The sequence below is a fragment of the Dendrobates tinctorius genome, unplaced genomic scaffold (assembly GCF_039654945.1).
Source record: "Dendrobates tinctorius isolate UK_male_01 unplaced genomic scaffold, ASM3965494v1 ptg000171l, whole genome shotgun sequence".
Taxonomy (NCBI): Eukaryota; Metazoa; Chordata; class Amphibia; order Anura; family Dendrobatidae; genus Dendrobates; species Dendrobates tinctorius.
Window position 1 is genome coordinate 23,899,040 of NW_027361838.1, and position 22,985 is coordinate 23,922,024.

The 22,985-nt window shown below is 45.4% G+C and overlaps 1 protein-coding gene across 4 annotated transcripts in view; it reads left to right on the plus strand.

The window, feature by feature from the left end:
• Positions 1–22,985, plus strand: part of GNAL (G protein subunit alpha L) — a 383,393-nt gene that overhangs the window by 144,475 nt on the left and 215,933 nt on the right. For 3 of the 4 annotated variants that reach the window (XM_073550978.1, XM_073550980.1, XM_073550981.1), the window contains exons 2-4: positions 14,022–14,094; positions 15,234–15,288; positions 15,950–16,069. In XM_073550978.1, coding sequence (XP_073407079.1) covers positions 14,022–14,094; positions 15,234–15,288; positions 15,950–16,069 — 248 coding nt within the window. Of the gene's footprint in view, positions 1–12,918; positions 13,729–14,021; positions 14,095–15,233; positions 15,289–15,949; positions 16,070–22,985 lie in introns of those variants that run through there. The other variant, XM_073550979.1, reaches the window with a different exon arrangement.

The window sequence follows — 22,985 nt, forward strand, 5'->3', positions numbered from 1 at the left end:
TGATGCCAGCAGCAAAGTGCATGAGAGTCCTGAAGTCCCCATACACACGTGGCTTATTTGTGACTTGCAGATTTAAATCTGTTGCTTGTCAATTCTTTCAGCGTTTTTACTGCAGATTTCACCCATACTAATGGCAGCCCTCCCCTGAAAATAAAATATAGGGGGGGGGGGTGTCATGGTACGGTTGTCTGGGTCACACATGCGAGAAATTTGCACGAATCTCGCGTCTCAATACCTGGCACTGCCACCAGCACTCAAACCACTCAGCTCCATAGAAATACATGCAGCTGCACACTCCGGTCCCGAGTGCCAGTGGCAGTGCTGGGTATTGAGAAGCAAGGCTCCTGCGAGTATCTTGCAAGTGTGACCCTGGCCTAACACAGACCCTAAATAATCAATTTTGATCATGGTGGTTTCATAGATTCTTGGTATTTATGGCTGTCAGGCCAGGGTCAAAAGGTCAGTTCATTAAGCTGTGGGAGCCATGAGCAGGTTGATTTCAGTTCTGACCAGTTGTTTTTGGTGCAATTTTTATGCATTTTCATTGGCGGATTCAGAAAAAAATGGGAAGAATTTCTCTATAAAAGGCCGACCTCGTGGTCGGGTTCCCCATTCATTTATTGAGAAGAAAAGAAGATCCCACCCTCCCTTCCCCGAAATTGTATTGTTATTCCTTGTCGTAATGTTTTGAGGGAAAATCGCCAAGCTCTCTCAGTGGATTGGTTGATTTGAGGTTTATTTATTGATATTCTAACTATTAGGCCGGGGTCACACTAGCGATTAAAACGGTCGAATGCAATGCGATAAAAAATCGCATTGCATTCGAACCCATGTTATTCTATGGGGCAGCTCACATCATGCGATTTTTTTACCGCATCCGATCCTCGGACCGAGACAATCGCAGCATGCTGCGATTGTCACCGATTTTCGGATCGGATTCCCCAATGCAAGTCTATGGATGCGATAAAAAAACGCATGGAAAACGCACCAAACGTGTGACTTGCGATTAAATCGCACAACTTCTCCAGGTCTACAGGATAGGGCATCAGGCATTGGCATTGGATGTCAATTTGATGCTTAGATGCGATTAAAATTGGTTCCTTGCCGGAAAATGGGATGACAGACGGATATCTGGCCAAGAATTCTTTGTGCGATTTCGTACCGTTAAAATGGGACCGATTTTTTAATGGTTGTGTGTGACTCCAGCCTTACTCTATTAATTTATTATAAAGTACATTTTGGTTACCCTGCATAAACATCACCACCATTTTCTTCCATCAAATGTGTTTGTGTATTTATTGAGTATGTTAGGGTATGTGCACACGCTGCGGATTCCGCTGTGGTTCCGCAGCGGTTTTGGCCGCTGCGGACCTGCAGCAGTTTTAGCTGCAGTGTACAGTACCATTCAAATGAATGGTAACCAAAAACCGCTGTGTAGACGGTGCGGAATAATCAGCGCAGATTTCCCGCAGTTTTGAGACCGCAGAAAGAATTGACATGTCAATTCTTTCTGCGGAATCTGCAGCGGGTTCCTATCTCCACCATTGTGGAGATGGTGAATCCGCAGGACCAAACCGCAGGCTAAACCGCAGATAATCCGCAGGTCTTTTGACCTGCGGTTTTATCTGCGGTTTTTGCAAAATCCGTGCGGATTAATCCGCAGCGGATTCCGCAGCGTCTTCACACACCCTAAGGGTGAGTGTACACGCTGCGGATTCTGCTGCGGGTTTTTTCCCGCAGAAACGCAGGTAAAACCGCAGGTAAAGTGACCTGCGGTTTTGCTGCGGTTTGGCCTGCGGTTTTGCCCTGCGGTTTCACACCTCTACTATGTTAAAGGTGTGAAACCGCAGCAGAATCCGCAGAAACAATTGACATGCTGCGGAAAAAAAACGCAGCTTTTCCGCAGGTAAAAAAACGCAGCGTGAGCACTGCGGTTTTGAAAACCCATAGGCTAACATGGTAAAGTACCATGTCTGCGGAACTGCTGCAGTTCTGCAGGGCCAAAACTGCAGCGTGTGCACATACCCTAAGGGTTTGTGTTACCATTAGTAGGGGAAAATCTGCACCAAAACAACACATTTTACAATGCATTTTGCCTGCCAAGAGATACAGAAATGATGCAGGAATTTCTGCACCAAATACTTAATGCGTGCACATAGCCTAAGCGGTTTATTTCCTATACAGTGTCTTGTCTTTAAACGAGTTTTTTTTTTTTTTTTACATTTCCTATATATCATCCATTATGTATATTTTTTTTAATATTCCCTACAGTATATAGTATTCGTAAGATTTTTTTTTTCTATAGACATTTTTACAATTCCTATATACTGTCCGTCATGTACTTTATAGGAAGTTTTCTGTCTTTTCTATGTAGTATCCAATCCATCACGTACTTTCTGTTTGGGCAGTTGTTCTATATCTCCATTGTAATTTCTCAATAAGCAGTTTGTGTTTCCTATATAGTGTATATATGATGTATTTTCTCCATAGGGGAAATCTATATAGATAATCGTCTTATGATGTCTGTCTGTCTGTAACCGAAATCCCGCTGCACTCATCGGTCGTGGCCGCGACCAATCAGCGACAGGCGCCGCTGTTTGTAACGGTAAGCTGCGCCTGCCGCTGACTGGTCGTGGCCGCCAGGCCGCAACCAATCAGCGGCAGGCGCAGTCGGGCGCAGCGCTCAATTGGGCGCAGCGCTTAATCTGTAAAAAATAGAATTAAAATAAAAAAGAAGGTTATACTCACCTTCCGACGGCGTCCGATCTCCTTTCCACGCGCCCGGCCTCGCGGTCCCAGTAATGCCTTGCGGCTTAGACCAGAGATGACGTCACTCTCGCGAGAGCGCAACGTCATCAGCGGTCTAAGCAGCAAGGCATTACTGGGACCGCGAGGCCTGGTGCGTGGAAAGGAGATCGGATGCCGTCAGAAGGTAAGTATATAACTATTTTTTATTTTAACAGAGACCATGCATACCAGGAAAGGGGGGGTGATGGGACCATGCATACCAGGAAAGGGGGGTGAGGGGGACCATGCATACCAGGAAAGGGGGGTGAGGGGACAATGCTTACCAGGAAAGAGGGGTGAGAGGGCAATGCATTCCAGGATTGGAGGGTGAGGGGACCGTGCTTACCAGGATTGGGGGGTGAGGGGTACCATGCATATCAGGATTGAGGGGTGAGAGGACCATGCATATCAGGATTGGGGGGTGAGGGGACCATGCATACCAGGAAAGGGGGTGACGGGACCATGCATACCAGGAAAGGGGGGGTGAGGGGGACCATGCATACCAGGAAAGGGGGGTGAGAGGACCATGCATACCAGGATTGAGGGGTGAGAGGACCATGCATTCCAGGATTGGAGGGTGAGGGGACCATGCTTACCAGGATTGGGGGGTGAGGGGTACCATGCATATCAGGATTGGGGGGAGAGAGGACCATGCATATCAGGATTGGGGGGTGCATTATTGCATTATTATTAAAACTTCATAAATAAACTACATACATATTCTAGAATGCACGATGCATTAGAATTGGGCCACCATCTAGTATATAAATATATATATATTATATTTTTTTTATCCAGCATGTACTTCATCTGTGGACAGTTTTTATATACAGTAACTCCTATATAGTACCCATCATGCAAGTTATAGGCCGTTTTGCTGTAGTTTCTATATCCATCATGCAGTTTCTTTGTAAGCTTTTTTCTATATGTACTGTATAGTACCCATTATGTACGTTTCCCTATGGGCAACGTGGCGATATAGTACCCGTTATGGACGTTTCCCTATGGGCAGTGTGGCGGTATAGTGCCCATTATGTATGTCTCCCTATGGGCAGCGTGGCGATATAGTACCCATTATGGATGTTTCCCTATGGGCAGCGTGGCTATAGTACGCGTTATGGTCGTTTCCCTATGGGCAGCGTGGCGGTATAGTACGTGTTAGGCTATGTGCCCACGTATGCAGAAAATTTCTGCTTCAAAACCAGACTCCTTTCCAGAAAACGCACGTTTTTTGCGGAAAAAACGCGCGCTTTTGGTGCGTTTTTTTCCGTGCGTCTTCTGATTCATAGAAAATAGCTAAAAACGCAGACTTTTCAGCAAAATTAATGAGCATGCTGCGTTTTTTACCGTTAGCGTTTTTTGCGCGGAAAAAATGCATCAATGTGCACAAAAAGTGCGGAATTCATTTAAAATGAATGGGATGCTTCTAATATGCGTTTTTTAAATGTTTTGACTAGGACAAACACTTAAAAAACGCTTACGTGGGAACACAGCCTTATGGACGATTCCCTATGGGCAGCGTGGCGGTATAGTACCCATTATGTATGTTTCCCTATGGGCAGCGTGGCGATATAGTACCTGTTATGGACGTTTCCCTATAGGCAGCGTGGCAGTGTAGTACCCGTTATGTAAAGTTCCCTATGGGCAGCGTGGCGGTATAGTGCGTGTTATGGACGTTTCCTTATGGGCAGTGTGGCGGTATAGCAGGGCTGTGGAGTCGGTAAGCCACAGTTGCGACTCCGACTCCGACTCCAACTCCTGGATTTTATCAGGCTCCGACTCCGGCTCTGGCTCCGACTCCTTCATAAATGGCCAATTCATAACAACAAATTTACTGTTGTAAAATATTAAACATCGTGCTTATTCAGTTTCTCACCATCATATAAGTAATCAGACCACTTAGAGCAAAAACTACATTTATTAGAATACAATTAGAATATAGCAAATAACTTTTATAAACTTTTCTAAACTGTAAGTAAATATGCAATAAACACTTTTATGCAGTTAATAAGAAGAAATCTATAAATTTGTCCTCAGAAAAAGTATTGCCTCTGTCAGATCCTCCTTCATGGATGCCCTCAAATCTGATTTAATTATTTTGAGAGCAGAGAACAACCTCTCTACACTAACTTGTGTTGGTGGCAAAGCAGTATCCACTCGGGCAACATCTCTGACAATGTCAGGATACAGAGGAATCGCTTGTTGCACTGTTATTTTTGATGAACGGTCAAATTTCTCAATTTCTTTTAGTGCACATGAAAAATTCTGCTGAAATGTACTGGCTGTGTTCCTTGATGGGGATGACTCTTCTTCTATGCGGGAACGCTTTGCACGGTCCTTGTGATCCAAATATTTTTCGAAATTAAATTCTTCATCAGTTGATGATGAGGGTGAAGATGTGGCAGGACGACCAAATTCTTCTTGTTCCTCCTGACTGTTCTGCAACCCTTTCATCCTTACTGCTATTTCAAACAGAGCTTCTTTTCCTTTACTTAGCTGTTGATCATCTAGAAGAATCCGATGCATTGAGTCTACATAAACAGCTGCCAAAAGAATGTTATTTTGTAATAGTAGCTCCTCTCTCCGTTTCATTGATGTAGCAATGCCACTTGCAATTAACCCTCCTCTTTGGGACAGGCGAAACATCAGGTTCTTCCACTCCTTTAAGAAAATACCTGGAGTTAAGTCCTCTGCTTGTAATTTTTTAGTCACTGTAAATGGGTGCTCTAGCAATTTTTCCAGCTCAGTCACCTGATTCCACTGACTTTCATTTAGCGTCAGTTGAGGGTTAGCCATGTCTACAAGAAAGGTTTTCAGTTCAGCCAAGCGCTGAATCATTAAGTAAGTACTGCTCCATCGTGTGGCTTGATCAATAATTGCCCCTTTTCCAGCACGTCTCTTCAAAATTGAGTCAACTTTAGGGGTTCTGGCAACAGTAGCCAATTTTCTCACCTTGCCAATCAGTGCAGCAGCATGTCCTTCTTGCAGACTGTCTCTTATAGCCAGCTGTAGCGTATGCACAACACAGCGCATGTGATGAATGAAAGAACATATTGACACAGTTTCAACAAGATCATCTAAACTATCATGTTGCTGTTCATCTGAAGCAACTTCAGTTTGCTCCTCAGTTACAATACTGTGTTCCTCTATTTCAAACATTTCTGTGTCTGTGGACCCAGAATGTTCTTCTAGCTGCTGGTCACCATCATTACTCTCATTCATTAGCTTAATAGTACTTATCATATTTGAAGCATTGTCAGTTACGACAGAAAGAACTTGCTCTTTTTTAAGTTCATAGTCTTGCAGAACTTTTTCCACCAAGACCTGGAGAAACTCACTGGTGTGATGAGCTTTGGTGTCTTTTACTGCCAATGTCTTGGTAACTATTTCATTTTTGTCACAAACAAATCGGACATTGATGGCAAAATAGTTCACTCTGTGACGTGTGCAGGCATCCATTTTAAGAAACAGAAAGCGTCCCTTGAGAGTTTTGTTAAGTTCTTCCTTTTGTTTAAAAGCTTCTTCGATTACTAATTTTCTAATACTCTCTCTCTCCAGAGAAACACCAAGCTTGCGGGCCATTTCCCCATTCAGACACATAAAAGCTGGTCGTGAAAATAATGAAATAGGCACACTATCCTTTACAACAAGCTCTATGATCTGTTTTTTAAATGTATCTACTGTCATTGTCACAGTAACTTTGTCACTGACAAAATATCTTGCAACTGATGGCTGCAAAGTTCTCTGCTCCTTTGTTTGGCTGGAAGAGCTGGGCACTGGTTCATTGGTTTGGATGCAGTCTTTCTCATCCACTGCTTTCAGTACTTCTGGATGAAAGCGCTGTAAATGTCTCTTTAGATTAGAAGCTCTGGTAGGAGCATTTTTATCTTTGCCTGAATATGCACTCATCTTGGCTTCACAGCATTTGTTTTCGTCTGGATCATTTGTCATACACTGACAGACATAATGTTTTCTATCTTGAGTGATGGTGAAATGTTCAAATACAGCTGATTTAATATGATGCTACTTTGACATTCTCAGGTTTTTAATTCTGCCATCACAATCCAAATGACAATTGTTTTTCCTAAAAACAATTGTACAAAATTATTGCCAGGTCGTACAACTGATATAGTGGTCAGTAATACTGTTATTATTCCTCATGTACTCACAGTTAACTGATGCAAAGTTTGTTGAAAGGATAATACTTCTTACAGTCTTCCTCTTCTGAGTAGCAGGCAGCTGTGAGATGCTTGGAAGACGCACACCTAGTATGATCTAATCTAGAGGAGGAGCTTTACTACTAAGAATTTGCAACACGTTTTCACTTTCAGTTTCATACATTGTAAGTAGGGGGGTTGGGGCAGCATGAGGTTAACCAAGTATAAGATTAGATAAGGGCAGTGGAGAACAGTGACACACAAGAAGTAAGAAATGTCTCTATCTCCAGCAGAACTGCTTATCACTGTTGTTCATAGTTTGATAGAACATATATATTTGAGTAACATTTATAAAATTCATATGAAAGTTCAATTATGAAATATTAATACATTTTTTTTAAAGCTGGAGTCGGAGTCGGTACATTTCTACCGACTCCGACTCCAACCAAAACTAACTCCGACTCCACGACTCCGACTCCACAGCCCTGCGGTATAGTACCCGTTATGTATGTTTCCCTATGGACGGCGTGGCTGTATAGTACCCGTTATGGACGTTTCCCTATAGGCAGCGTGGCGGTATAGTACCCGCTATGTACAGTTCCCTATGGGCAGCGTGGCGGTATAGTGCGTGTTATGGACGTTTCCTTATGGGCAGCGTGGCGGTATAGTACCCGTTATGTACGGTTCCCTATGGGCAGCGTGGCGGTATAGTTCGTGTTATGGACGTTTCCCTAAAGGCAGCGTGGCGGTATAGTACCCGTTATGTATGGTTGCCTATAGGCAGAGTGGCGGTATAGTACGTGTTATCGACGTTTCCCTATGGGCAGCGTGGCTGTATAGTACCCGTTATGTACATTTCCCTATGGGCAGCGTGGCGGTATAGTACCGGTTACGTACATTTCCCTATGGGCAACGTGGCGGTATAGTACCCGTTATGGACATTTCCCTATGGGCAGCGTGGCGGTATAGTACCTGTTATTTATGTTTCCCTATGGGCAGCGTGGCAGTATAGTACGTGTTATGAACGCTTCCCTATGGGCAGGGTGGCGGTATAGTACCCGTTATGGACGTTTCCCCTGTGGGCAGCGTGGCGGTATAGTACCCGTTATGGACGTTTCCCTATGGGCAGCGTGGCGGTATAGTACGTGTTATGGACGTTTCCCTATGGGCAGCGTGGCGGTATAGTACCCGTTATGGACGTTTCCCTATGGGCAGCGTGGCGGTATAGTACGTGTTATGGACGTTTCCCTATGGGCAGCGTGGCGGTATAGTACCCGTTATGGCCGTTTCCCTATAGGCAGCGTGGCGGTATAGTACGTGTTATGGATGTTTCCCTATGGGCAGCGTGGCGTTATAGTACCCGTTATGTATGTTTCCCTATGGGCAGCGTGGCAGTATAGTACGTGTTATGGACGCTTCCCTATGGGCAGCGTGGCGGTATAGTACCCGTTATGGACGTTTCCCCTGTGGGCAGCGTGGCGGTATAGTACCCGTTATGGACGTTTCCCTATGGGCAGCGTGGCGGTATAGCACGTGTTATGGACGTTTCCCTATGGGCAGCGTGGCGGTATAATACCCGTTATAGACGTTTCCCCTGTGGGCAGCGTGGCGGTATAGTACCCGTTATGGACGTTTCCCTATGGGCAGCGTGGCGGTATAGTACCCGTTATGGACGTTTCCCTATGGGCAGCGTGGCGGTATAGTACCCGTTATGGACGTTTCCCTATGGGCAGTGTGGCGGTATAGTACCCATTATGTACGTTTCCCTATAGGCAGCGTGGCGGTATAGTACGTGTTATGGATGTTTCCCTATGGGCAGCGTGGCGGTATAGTACCCGTTATTTATGTTTCCCTATGGGCAGCGTGGCAGTATAGTACGTGTTATGAACGCTTCCCTATGGGCAGCGTGGCGGTATAGTACCCGTTATGGACGTTTCCCCTGTGGGCAACGTGGCGGTATAGTACCCGTTATGGACGTTTCCCTATGGGCAGCGTGGCGGTATAGTACGTGTTATGGACGTTTCCCTATGGGCAGCGTGGCGGTATAGTACCCGTTATGGACGTTTCCCTATGGGCAGCATGGCGGTATAGTACCCGTTATGGACGTTTCCCTATGGGCAGCGTGGCGGTTTAGTACGTGTTATGGACGTTTCCCTATGGGCAGCGTGGTGGTATAGTACCCGTTATGTATGTTTCCCTATGGGCAGCGTGGCAGTATAGTACGTGTTATGGACGCTTCCCTATGGGCAGCGTGGCGGTATAGTACCCGTTATGGACGTTTCCCCTGTGGGCAGCGTGGCGGTATAGTACCCGTTATGGACGTTTCCCTATGGGCAGCGTGGCGGTATAGTACGTGTTATGGACGTTTCCCTATGGGCAGCGTGGCGGTATAGTACCCGTTATGGACGTTTCCCCTGTGGGCAGCGTGGCGGTATAGTACGTGTTATGGACGTTTCCCTATGGGCAGCGTGGCGATATAGTACCCGTTATGGACGTTTCCCTATGGGCAGCGTGGCGGTATAGTACCCGTTATGGACGTTTCCCTATGGGCAGCGTGGCGGTATAGTACCCGTTATGGACGTTTCCCTATGGGCAGTGTGGCGGTATAGTACCCATTATGTACGTTTCCCTATAGGCAGCGTGGCGGTATAGTACCCATTATGTACGTTTCCCTATAGGCAGCGTGGTGGTATAGTACGTGTTATGGATGTTTCCCTATGGGCAGCGTGGCGGTATAGTACCCGTTATTTATGTTTCCCTATGGGCAGCGTGGCAGTATAGTACATGTTATGAACGCTTCCCTATGGGCAGCGTGGCGGTATAGTACCCGTTATGGACGTTTCCCTTGTGGGCAGCGTGGCGGTATAGTACCCGTTATGGACGTTTCCCTATGTGCAGCGTGGCGGTATAGTACCCGTTATGGACGTTTCCCTATGGGCAGCGTGGCGGTATAGTACCCGTTATGGACGTTTCCCTATGGGCAGCGTGGCGGTATAGTACCCGTTATGGACGTTTCCCTGTGGGCAGCGTGGCGGTATAGTACCCGTTATGGACGTTTCCCCTGTGGGCAGCGTGGCGGTATAGTACCCGTTATGGACGTTTCCCCTGTGGGCAGCGTGGCGGTATACTACCCGTTATGGACGTTTCCCTATGGGCAGCGTGGCGGTATAGTACCCGTTATGGACGTTTCCCTATGGGCAGCGTGGCGGTATAGTACCCGTTATGGATGTTTCCCTATGGGCAGCGTGGCGGTATAGTACCCGTTATGGACGTTTCCCTATGGGCAGCGTGGCGGTATAGTACGTGTTATGGACGTTTCCCTATGGGCAGCGTGGCGGTATAGTACCCGTCATGGCCGTTTCCCTATAGGCAGCGTGGCGGTATAGTACGTGTTATGGATGTTTCCCTATGGGCAGCGTGGCGGTATAGTACCCGTTATGTATGTTTCCCTATGGGCAGCGTGGCAGTATAGTACGTGTTATGGACGCTTCCCTATGGGCAGCGTGGCGGTATAGTACCCGTTATGGACGTTTCCCTATGGGCAGCGTGGCGGTATAGTACGTGTTATGGACGTTTCCCTATGGGCAGCGTGGCGGTATAGTACCCGTTATGGACGTTTCCCCTGTGGGCAGCGTGGCGGTATAGTACCCGTTATGGACGTTTCCCTATGTGCAGCGTGGCGGTATAGTACCCGTTATGGACGTTTCCCTATGGGCAGCGTGGCGGTATAGTACCCGTTATGGACGTTTCCCTATGGGCAGCGTGGCGGTATAGTACCCGTTATGGACGTTTCCCCTGTGGGCAGCGTGGCGGTATAGTACCCGTTATGGATGTTTCCCCTGTGGGCAGCGTGGCGGTATAGTACCCGTTATGGACGTTTCCCCTGTGGGCAGCGTGGCGGTATAGTACCCGTTATGGACGTTTCCCTATGGGCAGCGTGGCGGTATAGTACCCGTTATGGACGTTTCCCCTGTGGGCAGCGTGGCGGTATAGTACCCGTTATGGACGTTTCCCCTGTGGGCAGCGTGGTGGTATAGTACCCGTTATGGACGTTTCCCTGTGGGCAGCGTGGCGGTATAGTACCCGTTATGGACGTTTCCCCTGTGGGCAGCGTGGCGGTATAGTACCCGTTATGGACGTTTCCCCTGTGGGCAGCGTGGCGGTATAGTACCCGTTATGGACGTTTCCCCTGTGGGCAGCGTGGCGGTATAGTTCCCGTTATGGACGTTTCCCTATGGGCAGTGTGGCGGTATAGTACCCGTAATGGACGTTTCCCCTGTGGGCAGCGTGGCGGTATAGTACCCGTTATGGACGTTTCCCCTGTGGGCAGCGTGGCGGTATAGTACCCGTTATGAACGTTTCCCTGTGGGCAGCGTGGCGGTATAGTACCCGTTATGGACGTTTCCCTGTTGGCAGCGTGGCGGTATAGTACCAGTTATGGACGTTTCCCCTGTGGGCAGCGTGGCGGTATAGTACCCGTTATGGACGTTTCCCCTGTGGGCAGCGTGGCGGTATAGTACCCGTTATGGACGTTTCCCTGTGGGCAGCGTGGCGGTATAGTACCCGTTATGGACGTTTCCCCTGTGGGCAGCGTGGCGGTATAGTACCCGTTATGGACGTTTCCCCTGTGGGCAGCGTGGCGGTATAGTACCCGTTATGGACGTTTCCCCTGTGGGCAGCGTGGCGGTATAGTACCCGTTATGGACGTTTCCCCTGTGGGCAGCGTGGCGGTATAGTACCCCTTATGGACGTTTCCCCTGTGGGCAGCGTGGCGGTATAGTACCCGTTATGGACGTTTCCCCTGTGGGCAGCGTGGCGGTATAGTACCCGTTATGGACGTTTCCCCTGTGGGCAGCGTGGCGGTATAGTACCCGTTATGGACGTTTCCCCTGTGGGCAGCGTGGCGGTATAGTACCCGTTATGGACGTTTCCCCTGTGGGCAGCGTGGCGGTATAGTACCCGTTATGGACGTTTCCCCTGTGGGCAGCGTGGCGGTATAGTACCCCTTATGGACGTTTCCCCTGTGGGCAGCGTGGCGGTATAGTACCCGTTATGGACGTTTCCCCTGTGGGCAGCGTGGCGGTATAGTACCCGTTATGGACATTTCCCCTGTGGGCAGCGTGGCGGTATAGTACCCGTTATGGACGTTTCCCCTGTGGGCAGCGTGGCGGTATAGTACCAGTCATGGACGTTTCCCTGTGGGCAGCGTGGCGGTATAGTACCCGTTATGGACGTTTCCCCTGTGGGCAGCGTGGCGGTATAGTACCCGTTATGGACGTTTCCCCTGTGGGCAGCGTGGCGGTATAGTACCCCTTATGGACGTTTCCCCTGTGGGCAGCGTGGCGGTACAGTACCCGTTATGGACGTTTCCCCTGTGGGCAGCGTGGCGGTATAATACCCGTTATGGACGTTTCCCCTGTGGGCAGCGTGGCGGTATAGTACCCCTTATGGACGTTTCCCTATGGGCAGCGTGGCGGTATAGTACCCATTATGGACGTTTCCCCTGTGGGCGGCGTGGCGGTATAGTACCCGTTATGGACGTTTCCCTATGGGCAGCGTGGCGGTATAGTACCCGTTATGGACGTTTCCCCTGTGGGCAGCGTGGCGGTATAGTACCCGTTATGGACGTTTCCCCTGTGGGCAGCGTGGCGGTATAATACCCGTTATGGACGTTTCCCCTGTGGGCAGCGTGGCGGTATAGTACCCGTTATGGACGTTTCCCTATGGGCAGCGTGGCGGTATAGTACCCATTATGGACGTTTCCCCTGTGGGCGGCGTGGCGGTATAGTACCCGTTATGGACGTTTCCCTATGGGCAGCGTGGCGGTATAGTACCCGTTATGGACGTTTCCCCTGTGGGCAGCGTGGCGGTATAGTACGTGTTATGGACGTTGCCCTATGGGCAGTTTTTCTCTATTTTCCGTAGTATATAAAATAGCTGGTTCCAGGCACAGAGCAGCCCTGCAGTGCCTAAATGCAGCCACTAGATGTCGTGTGTATGCGGTCCACAGCTCTCAGATTAGGCGCAGAGCTTGCCTGTACAAAAAGGGTTACTGCAGAGGAGGAAGCGGCGGTCGGTGGATGGGAGGAAGGCGAGGGAAGCCCAGCATGCTCTATGTGCTACATATACAGTACACGGCGCATCCTTCTCCGAGGGGCTGCGTGTGTACATGTGCATGCTAGGGGGAGTGGCCTCCGCTGTGGGCGCTGCCTCGTCTTGCCGGTGGTGGCAGCACTGAGCCGGAGACAAAAATAGCCCGAAATTTGCGGCGAAATCTTGTGTATGAGGGGAGGGAGAGCGGCATTGGGCTGGTTTCCAGGAGGAGCTCTGCTCTCCCCCTCTCCGCTCCCTCTTTTGTGTTATTTATAGACTCCCCTCTTTTATACTCCTTCCCTTCATGCGACGTGATGTGTCCCCGGCATTGCTGACACCTGGAGGAGCGGAGCCAGGAGGGGAGAGCAGGGGCGCAGCAGCGGGAGCACCGACGCCAGCGCACGGCTCCGGGACTATTTTTAGCGGCGGTCTTCCCGTCGCAGGAATATAACTCGGAGGTCTGGGGGGAGGCCGCCGTGCTGCGCCTTCCTTCTCCTGAGCGACATCCGCAGGATCCGGGCGCGTAGTGCGGCGCTGTGACCGGGGCCAGACATGGGCTGCTTGGGCAACAGCAAGACGGAGGATCAGCGCATAGATGAGAAGGCGCAGCGAGAGGCCAACAAGAAGATCGAGAAGCAGCTGCAGAAGGAGAGGCTGGCCTACAAAGCCACCCACCGGCTGCTGCTGCTCGGTGAGAGGCCCGGGGCTGGCCTGCATGGCCCCATGTCTGTGCACCCTATACAGCCATCTGTGTGTCCTATCTGTAGCTGCCTAGAATGAATCTCTATGAGATATGATCGCCCAGGTCTGTGCCCCTATGTGATCGGGGTCGGGGTGCTTCCACCTTTTAGGGTCTGCTTTCCGTACATTACATACACATGATTGCTACGATAAGCCGGAGTGCTGACCGCATCGGGCCTGACGGCCGTAGACTGATGTGACTCTGTGAAGATCGGTCCTCAATGTCTCTTTCTGTTTTGGCAGGTGCTGGGGAGTCAGGAAAAAGCACGATTGTCAAGCAGATGAGGATCCTCCATGTCAATGGATTTAATTCCGAGTAAGGATGCTGCATGCGGTGTGTTCCGGGGTGATGGCCGGCACTCGGTGACATGGCTCTCTTCTGTCATTTCTTGCTGGTTAAACAAGCTGCAGTTAAAGCCGCTTTCATTGTGCGTGGCCTGCCGTGCGGTTTCCTACTCCTGTCGGCCGCTCTGCTGTAGATTCTACTGTTGCTACTGCAGCGTTTGACAGGCCCTTGTGTAGCAACAACATGGCGACTATACTTTTACCTAGCAGCAAATATCTAAATTCTGTGTCTGTGTGTGCAGAAGGGAGGCAGCAATAATACCAGCCGAGGATGTGGCGCTTTTGCAGACATCACTATTTGCAGATGTAAAATAGGAGAAATCTCATCTGGATATTGTAATGTGCACACGGCGCAGACACCCGCGCCTGCAGCTGCTGGATGCTGCCCTGTGTGTTGGCAGTATTATGATGGAAGTGCTTCTGGCCACGTTCTCTAGAGTTATTACTGCTGCATTGCTAATACTCAGCTGTAGCTTTCAAAAATTTGTGTCAGTGATGACTAGGCACAATTCCTATGTTATACTTGGCATTAGGACATTGTGGCATCTGAATCCGAGCTGTGCTCTCATTGTTGTACTTTATAGCTGCCACCTTCCTTATCATATGGGTATTGTCCCAGGACTGCAGAATTGTATCATACTTTGTTCTTTTTAGGGACAACAAACATTGTCAGGCAGCAAAAGCTCCATGTCGGCATTAGGCTGAGGCTGCACGGCAATCTTGGTCACGCTGCAAAGATTGCCACATTACAGCGTAATGCTGGTGAATAGGGCTGCATTGTGACCCACAAGATACTGCAGCTGACACAGCCATGTGGAAACCAGAAGGGTTTTTGTACAGCTTGCTTGCCACAGTACTTTGCGGGCCACAATGACACTCCATTCCACAATCTTTGCCAAGGACCAAATGTCCATTGTATGCTATATGCTAAAATATTGTTTAATGTTTTGTAAGTAAAAATATAATCACATGTACGACACATTCATAACACATGGCAAGATGTACATGTGCAAATGTCGCGTGATTGAAATGATTTCCCATAAGTTTTATAAGTGAAATATCACGTTATGCCACGTTCTACACCTTTAACACATCTCCTTTCTTACATAGAGAAAAGAAACAGAAAATTCAGGATATTCGGAAAAATGTTAAAGATGCCATTGTGGTGAGTGTGCGTTCTGATCATCCTTAGTAATCTATAGATTCCCTGGCATGATCTACCTCGCTGGGCTAGACGTTTCCGCTTTCATCGTCCTGTTACAGTGTCATAGTGGAATGAAGCCATTTATATACCATGGCACAAGTTTACTGGGCGTTCATCTAATGCCCTAATATACAGAGCTGTACAGCTCTCATTCCCAGGTGATCTCATATAGAAATATATACTTATTATAACAAATAGGAAGGCAGCACTCTAAGTTGCAATGGTGAAAAAAGTGGAGTTTATTCAGATCCACATAGCATGGCAACGTTTTGGCTCCTATTGTGCCTTTCTCAATCTGCCTTCCTATTTGTTTTTGTCTGGATTGGGCAAGTATGGGATATTGCGTAGGAGGCCTGGGCAGCCGTCATATGGTGTTGTGCTGTTCCATTTTTTATATATACACTCATTGCTGAACTTTTCAAGAGTCCCTGGAATCCAAAGCTATGACCATAGGAAGTGTATGTTGGGGTAGCATATGGTAAATTGCTGTGACCCTCAGCACAGGAAGCACCTGCAACTTGTGTCTCTGCTTGTTACAAGTGCATGACCATGTTTTACCTAATTATTGTGCGCCTGTGATTTTAGAGCCAAAATAACGTTCATGTGTTGTATTTGTTCACAGACAATAGTATCTGCAATGAGCACTTTAATACCTCCAGTTCCACTGGCTAACCCAGAAAACCAGTTCCGAATTGATTACATCAAGAGTATAGCGCCACTGTCAGACTTTGATTATACACAGGTAAGACGCTGGTTTACCTTCTCTATATGGCAGGGTTTTTTCTTCTCTTGAGGCTTCTGTGGCGCTATGAATACGTGCTATCTATTGACTGACATTGTAGTCATTTTTGGTTAACCAATAACCCTAAAAAGTTAGGCGCTAGTAGTAAATTACCAGGCATAAGATCTGTTTGTCACAATTGTCATTTATTAAAGGTCTACAGTAGATAAGTGTCCCACAGTCATAGCCAGACCTTGTTTTATGGCCCTGGCAGCCATCGAATTTGCTTCTAGTTTAATATTCCACAGTTTCATTTGTTTCCAATCAAAGGGTTTTGGTGCCTCTGTCGTGTTCTAGTTATTGACCTACGTAAAATATGGAAAGTGTGTATTAACTGTAGTCACACTGTGTACTACTGGTGAGTCCGGTTTTACAGAACGCGCTGATACCTTTAGTATTATTGTCGCTTTGTGTAGATGTTACATTTTTATAAATGTGTTTTGGCACAGTGAATATTCTGATGAATGAGCGTTATAGTTCCACCGCTGGAAGTTATGGTGTAATCCTTTCTGGTGTCTGAGTAATGTTATACCACGTTTTCAGGAGTTGCGTAACCTGTATTGATCGCTATGATACAGAACCATTTGACTATGCAAACGTGGCATTGGATATATGCAAGGAACAATGTTATCATTACAGGACAGTAAATGTTGTGTTTTTTTTGTTTTTTTTTTAAATAGCCTGCACATATGTGACCTGCAGGAACATGTAGGAGTTAGAGATGTTATATTAACTATATATGATTTACAGAAGTCTAATTTAGTAGAAATGAATCGCATAGCTTGATGTGGATTCACTTTTGTAGGAATTTTGAAAAAATCAGATATTTTAACTGTATAAATAATGCAGTTATTTTATCATCTGCAAAATACAACCATTTTTTATCAGTTATTTAGATCAGATTTTCATCAGTGTTTGGTTAGTGTCAGTTTTTACCTTCACTGGTTCACTAGTTTTTCTTTTTTTTGCGTACGAGAAGTTTTACTTAGTTTTATCAAACATGAAAAATCAGGTGGCACATGGATGGCTTCAGAGTGCTGTCTGATTCTTTTTCCATACACCTGCATTAGCGATCTTGATCCGTAACTCTGTTCAAAATCAGACATGTCTCTCTGTTTTGGTGCAAACAGCCTGGTCTGCAAAAATATACAGACATGTGAACAACTGAAAGACTATAATACAAGTTCTGTCTGTGAAAAACAGCTACGACTCGTATGTGCAAGACTGATGCCTGAAGGAGGCCTAAAGCTCCGACTTTGCAACTGTACAGGTTGTGTACTGGAGCCATATGTGAAGGAATTGGAAGTTTTGCTAGCAGAGTCAGAAGTTTGTTCTACTAGCTCCACAGTCCTGCTGGACAAATCCCGAGAGCCAGGTAGCATGCTAGAATGCTTAGAAATTTGCTACAAATGACTGAAGTGTTGGACTGTTTGGTTCTGAGGTCTCCTAGTTTCTGTGGTGGGTTGTGCACTTTTCAGATGGCCTGTGGATCTGGCCTCTAAATGATACCGTGATTTGTGTAACCCGAGAATTTGCTGTGGTAAAGTCACCTCTGCATCATATTGAAAGATTTGAATTGTGAAGACTGCTTCTGTGATGAAAACCATTTCTAATTGCTTATGCCTTGGGTTTATGTAAACCTGGATTGTTTTGTGCCGCTGTCCAACGTCATAATTGGATTGACAGCCAGATTCACTGCCATAGCTAACCCGTAACTCATTTACTCCCTTAAAATACTTTGTCATTAAAGAAATGCTAAAAATGTTTCCTCTTACTTGAGGTTAGTGTTTTTATGTGCGCACCAACATTACGCTATAGATAATTCCCTGAGATTTTATCTAACATGAGCATCTAATATCCACATCTGAGGAGGTTTAAGGTTCCAAAGAGGTGAAAAATGTAACGAAGTTGTAGGAGTTATTTGACATAGTTTGTGTCTTTTTGGATGAAGTTAGCAAATTGTTGGTAGTAACCTGAGGATGAAGAGTTGTAAGCATGACTATCCACAATGTGTGCGCCGTCATATTTTACCTTATCTAGGTTTATCTCTTTGTTTGTGTGTTCAGTATTGTGAATTCCAAAGCCGGTCATAGAACAAACTATTCTAATTAAATGAAACTTTAGTATTTTTATTCAAGGAGCAAATTACAATCAAAGTAGTGAAGTGTCTGATAAGCCGATCACATTGTAACAAATAAGGTTTATTACAAGTTTGATGGTTGGTTCCGAATTCGCCAGTTCCTCAAGGCAACCCAAACACCCCTCCCAATCATATGTGAAATTAATACCCACAATTTTAATGAGTATTATACTTTTTAGTGACATTTGCTTTTATCCGATTGTTCTTTTGCCATGGAGGTTGTGATTAGCACTAGCAATCATTATCCTTGGTTATTTTGTGTGTTGAATAGTCTTGGGGTCAACTTTACTGCTTTACAATTTGTTTATTTGGCTGTTTTGTGTGCCTTTTTTTTTTTACTGTTTTCAATCAAGAAGGTGTCATTCATTTATTTTATGTTGTGTTTTGAGATTTTTTTCTTTTCGTAATATATAATGTAAGGCTGCCTTGTTCTTGACAAATCAGCGGATCGATTTCTCATTATTGCCTTTATTTGATGGACTTTTAAAACTTAAGAAGAAGATTCTGTTATTGATCAATTTTAAATGCTCTCAAATCAAACTCAAACTGGTGTCCTGTATGATCGTTTTATTTATTATAATGCACATATTCTATAATAGGAATACCCTCCTACGTGACAGTGACTATGGGCCCCCATTCTGCAATCTTATGTTGACCAAGTCCTGATTGACATTTGGTCAAGTTAACAGGAATTGACTGGATTCATTTTTAATCCTGATTTATTGATCTGTTTAATGCCCTTTGTGTAGTAGCGGTAGCAGATTAAGGGCACACTTCTCTGGTAGCTGTGGACTCTGATGGCGATACTTTACATTATCTTCATTCACTGTTAGGGTACGTGCACACGCTGCGGAATCCGCTGCGGATTAATCCGCACGGATTATCTGCGGTTTTGCCTGCGGTTTTGTCCTGCGGATTCACTATCTCCACAATGGTGGAGATAGGAACCCGCAGCGGTTTCCGCAGAAAGAATTGACATGCAATTCTTTCTGCGGATTCAAAACCGCAGCAAATCCGCGCGTTTTTTTCCGCAGCGTCGGCACAGCGTTTTTTTTTTCCCATTCAAATGAATGGTACTGTACACCGCAGCTAAAACTGCTGCGTGTCCGCAGCGGCCAAAACCGCTGCGGAAACGCAGCGGAATCCGCAGCGTGTGCACACAGCCTAAGGTTGGGGTTCTGGGGAAAGTGGTGTGAATCCTGTCCTGTGTCTGCTCTGGGAGCTCCCAGATTTTTTTTTTTTTTTTTTTTTTTTGCTGGTACATATTGTGTGCACAGTGTGATCAGTCCATGAACCAAAATGATATTGTACGTTATGGAAAGTGGAAGTACAGTATCTGAGGAATCTAAACACTGCGTATTGGTAGCATTGAGTTTCACCATCAATGATTTGCTCAGAAACCACAAATCATTGGTGAAAAGCATCATTAACTGGCCTTGTGAATATATTATGGGGCTGGGCATAAAAATGTAGAATCTGGAAAGAACACGGTCTATATTAAAACTTTCAGTGAATCTTTACTTTTTATTTTATATTATAGAAAATAAATACACTTTGATATTTTCACTAGAATGCTTGTTCTATGAGGATTTTTTTTTTTTTCTAATTGATGTACTTTTAGGCATTTCAAAGTATTTTAAAAGTTATTTAAGATTGCACAGGACATGGAATAGACAAGTTATGGTTGTTCTTTTCCCTGCTGCCTCTTCTGTGTTAGTTACACATAACCACTTGTTTCCAGAAAGTGGATTTTAGGTTTGATCACCCATCAGATTACACTGATATCACTCAGATGTCATCTTACGGTTTGCTGACTTTTCTAGAATTCAGAATGGTTCTTTAGCTATTTGATGTGTAAAAAAATAAATATTAAGAAAATGTAATTAGGGATGGGGGATAAGCTGTTTTTTTGTGGTCTGATGTATCAAACTGCTATTTTTGTTAAAGTTACTGAATGATTGTATTCTGTAGTTTTTTGTTTTTGTCTATTACTTATTTCCAGTTTCCTCAGTAACTTTTACTGAAGTAAACAGACAGAATGCTCCAGTACTTGGAAAGTTCTGCATGATTGGTCCTGTTCCTAGTGACGGGGAAATCTAATTTGTAATTGATGTCTGGCTTTAGTTAAGTTGATGAAGGAAGATAGGGTGGCTGAGTATGTACCCAACATCACTACTGATGTGGCAGTAGCTGGGCCACAGTAGTTCTTAATATTTAAAAAAAAAAAGGAAGAGTTTGGGATTGTTTGGCTGTTCACACGCAGCTTTTTCACTGTAAAATGCAGTAAGCTGAAAAATCAGTATCCGTATTTCAGAAATCTCATGCACACGATTTGTTTTCTTTTTTTTTGTTTAACTGATTGTGAGAACTTCAGCATTCTTGAAATCTATAGCATGTGGTTTTTGCCATGTTTTTTTTTTTTTTTTCACATATATAGAAAGAAGAGAGTGCAAAAAACAGGTTTTGGTGAATAAACTAACCCTTTTAAACATATTGTAGACAAATGACACACAAAATCTGCAACCCCAAAAGAACTCAGCAAAACCTGCATTTTGACCGTTGCGTTTTTACTGCCAAAAAAGAATGCTAAACATTTCTGTAATATAACATAAATAAAAAATTAACAACCATTAACTGAAAAATCAATACTGCTGTATCGGTTATTATCTTTAATTGACAGAATAACCATGAACCACCTTTTAAAATCGCTAAACTATTTCCAAAATTGCAGTTTTTATTCTTCCCTCCAATACATTGCGGGAAGTGTCCTTTTGCATAGCAGATAAATTGCTCACAAAAAGCATTGATTTGACAATGTAGCAAATGTACGTAGTTATTCACATGAAGGTTTTCTGTGATCATTCATACAGAACTTTAAGTTTAACCATTTTTAAGGACAGCACTGACCTTGTTTACATGTGGAATTGGCTGGTGACAAACTACGTTTTCAATATACGGTACTTAAAATTTGGCATCTACGACAAGCTGTTGCTCGGTTCTTTGCACTGTCCAAGGAACATTTCCCCGTGCAGGCTGCAGTAGATTTAATAATTAGCAAGATCTATAGATTACTATCTTGAAAATTTTGCTTTATTTGAGATCAGAATAAGTGTGGGTTTTTTGTAGTTTTTTTGCAGAAAAAAAAATATTTTTCTGTATTTCTAAATGCAGGAAGTGTCAGGTATTATTTGTTTTTAAGACATTAAATTATCTTACAGTATAGCATCAGACCTGTGTAAATCTGCCTCATCAAAAATACAATTGCTAGTAAATAGTGATGGGTGAGCACTAAAATGCTCGGGTGCTCGTTGTTCGGGTCGAGCAGATTGGAATACTCGGGTACTCTGACAGAATAACGAGCCCAATGTAAGTCTATGGGAGACCCGAGCATTTTTTGCAGTGATTTCCCCCCCCCCCGGGGTTCTTTAAATGTCTAAAAACGTCTAAAAATGATGGAAACACTGTTCAAATTACACGGGAACATCATGGGGATCGCCCCTGGAAGCATTCCTGACTCCTAGTTCACAGCTTTAACCCCTTCCTGACATGAGACGTACTATCCCGTCCATGGTACCCGGGCCCGTATGACCGGGGACGGGATAGTACGTCTACCGCGATCAGCGGCGCCCACGTGGTGAGCGCCGCTGATCGCGGCCGGGTGTCAGCTGATTATCACAGCTGACACCCGGCACAATGTGTCAGGGGCGGTCACGGACCGCCCCCGACACATTAACCCCTTGCACACCGCGATCAAACGCGATCGCGGTGTACCGGGAGTTAAAGGGAAGCATCGGCAGGGAGGGGGCTCCCTCCGTGCTTCCCTGAGCCCCCCACGGCAGCGCAATGTGCAGCGCTGCTGCGGGGGGCTCCTATCCTCCAGGCCCCCGAATCCAAGATGGCGACGGGGGCCTTCGGGGGCCTGGGGAAGCTGGCTTCCTCAGTGCCTGCAAAGCGCAGGCATGAGGAAGCCTTGTGCACTGCCTGTGACAGATTGCTGATCTGTCACAGTGATCTGTGATGTGACAGATCAGCGATCTGTCACAGGACAGTGATGTCCCACCTGGGACTATGTAATAAAGTAAAAAAAAATTAAAAAAAAAGTGTAAAAATAAATTTAAAAAAATCGCCAAATAAATTAGTAAAAAAAAAAAAAAATATTCCCCAATAAATTCATTTTTTTAAAATAATAAAAAAAAAAAACAATAAATGTACACATATTAGGTATCGCCGCGTCCGTAACGACCTGCCCTATAAAACTGTCCCATTAGTTAACCCCTTTAGCGAACCCCTTAAAAAATAAAAATAAAAAACGAAGCAAAAAATAATGATTTATTATCATACCGCCAAACAAAAAGTGCAATAACGCGAGATCAAAAAGACGCATATAAATATCCATGGTACCGCTGAAAACATCATCTTGTCCCGCAAAAAACAAGCCGCCACACAGCATCATCAGCGAAAAAATAAAAAAGTTATAACTCGCAGAATAAAGCGATGCAAAAATAATTATTTTTTATATAAAATAGTTTTCATTGCATAAAACCGACAAAAACATAAAAAAACGACCTAAATGAGGTATCGCTGTAACCGTACTGACCCGAAGAATAAAAGCGCTTTATCAATTTTACCGCACGTGGAACGGTGTAAACGCACCCCCCCAAAAGAAATTCATGAAACGCTGGTTTTTGTTCATTCTGCGTCCCAAAAATCGGAATAAAAAGCGATCAAAAAATTTCA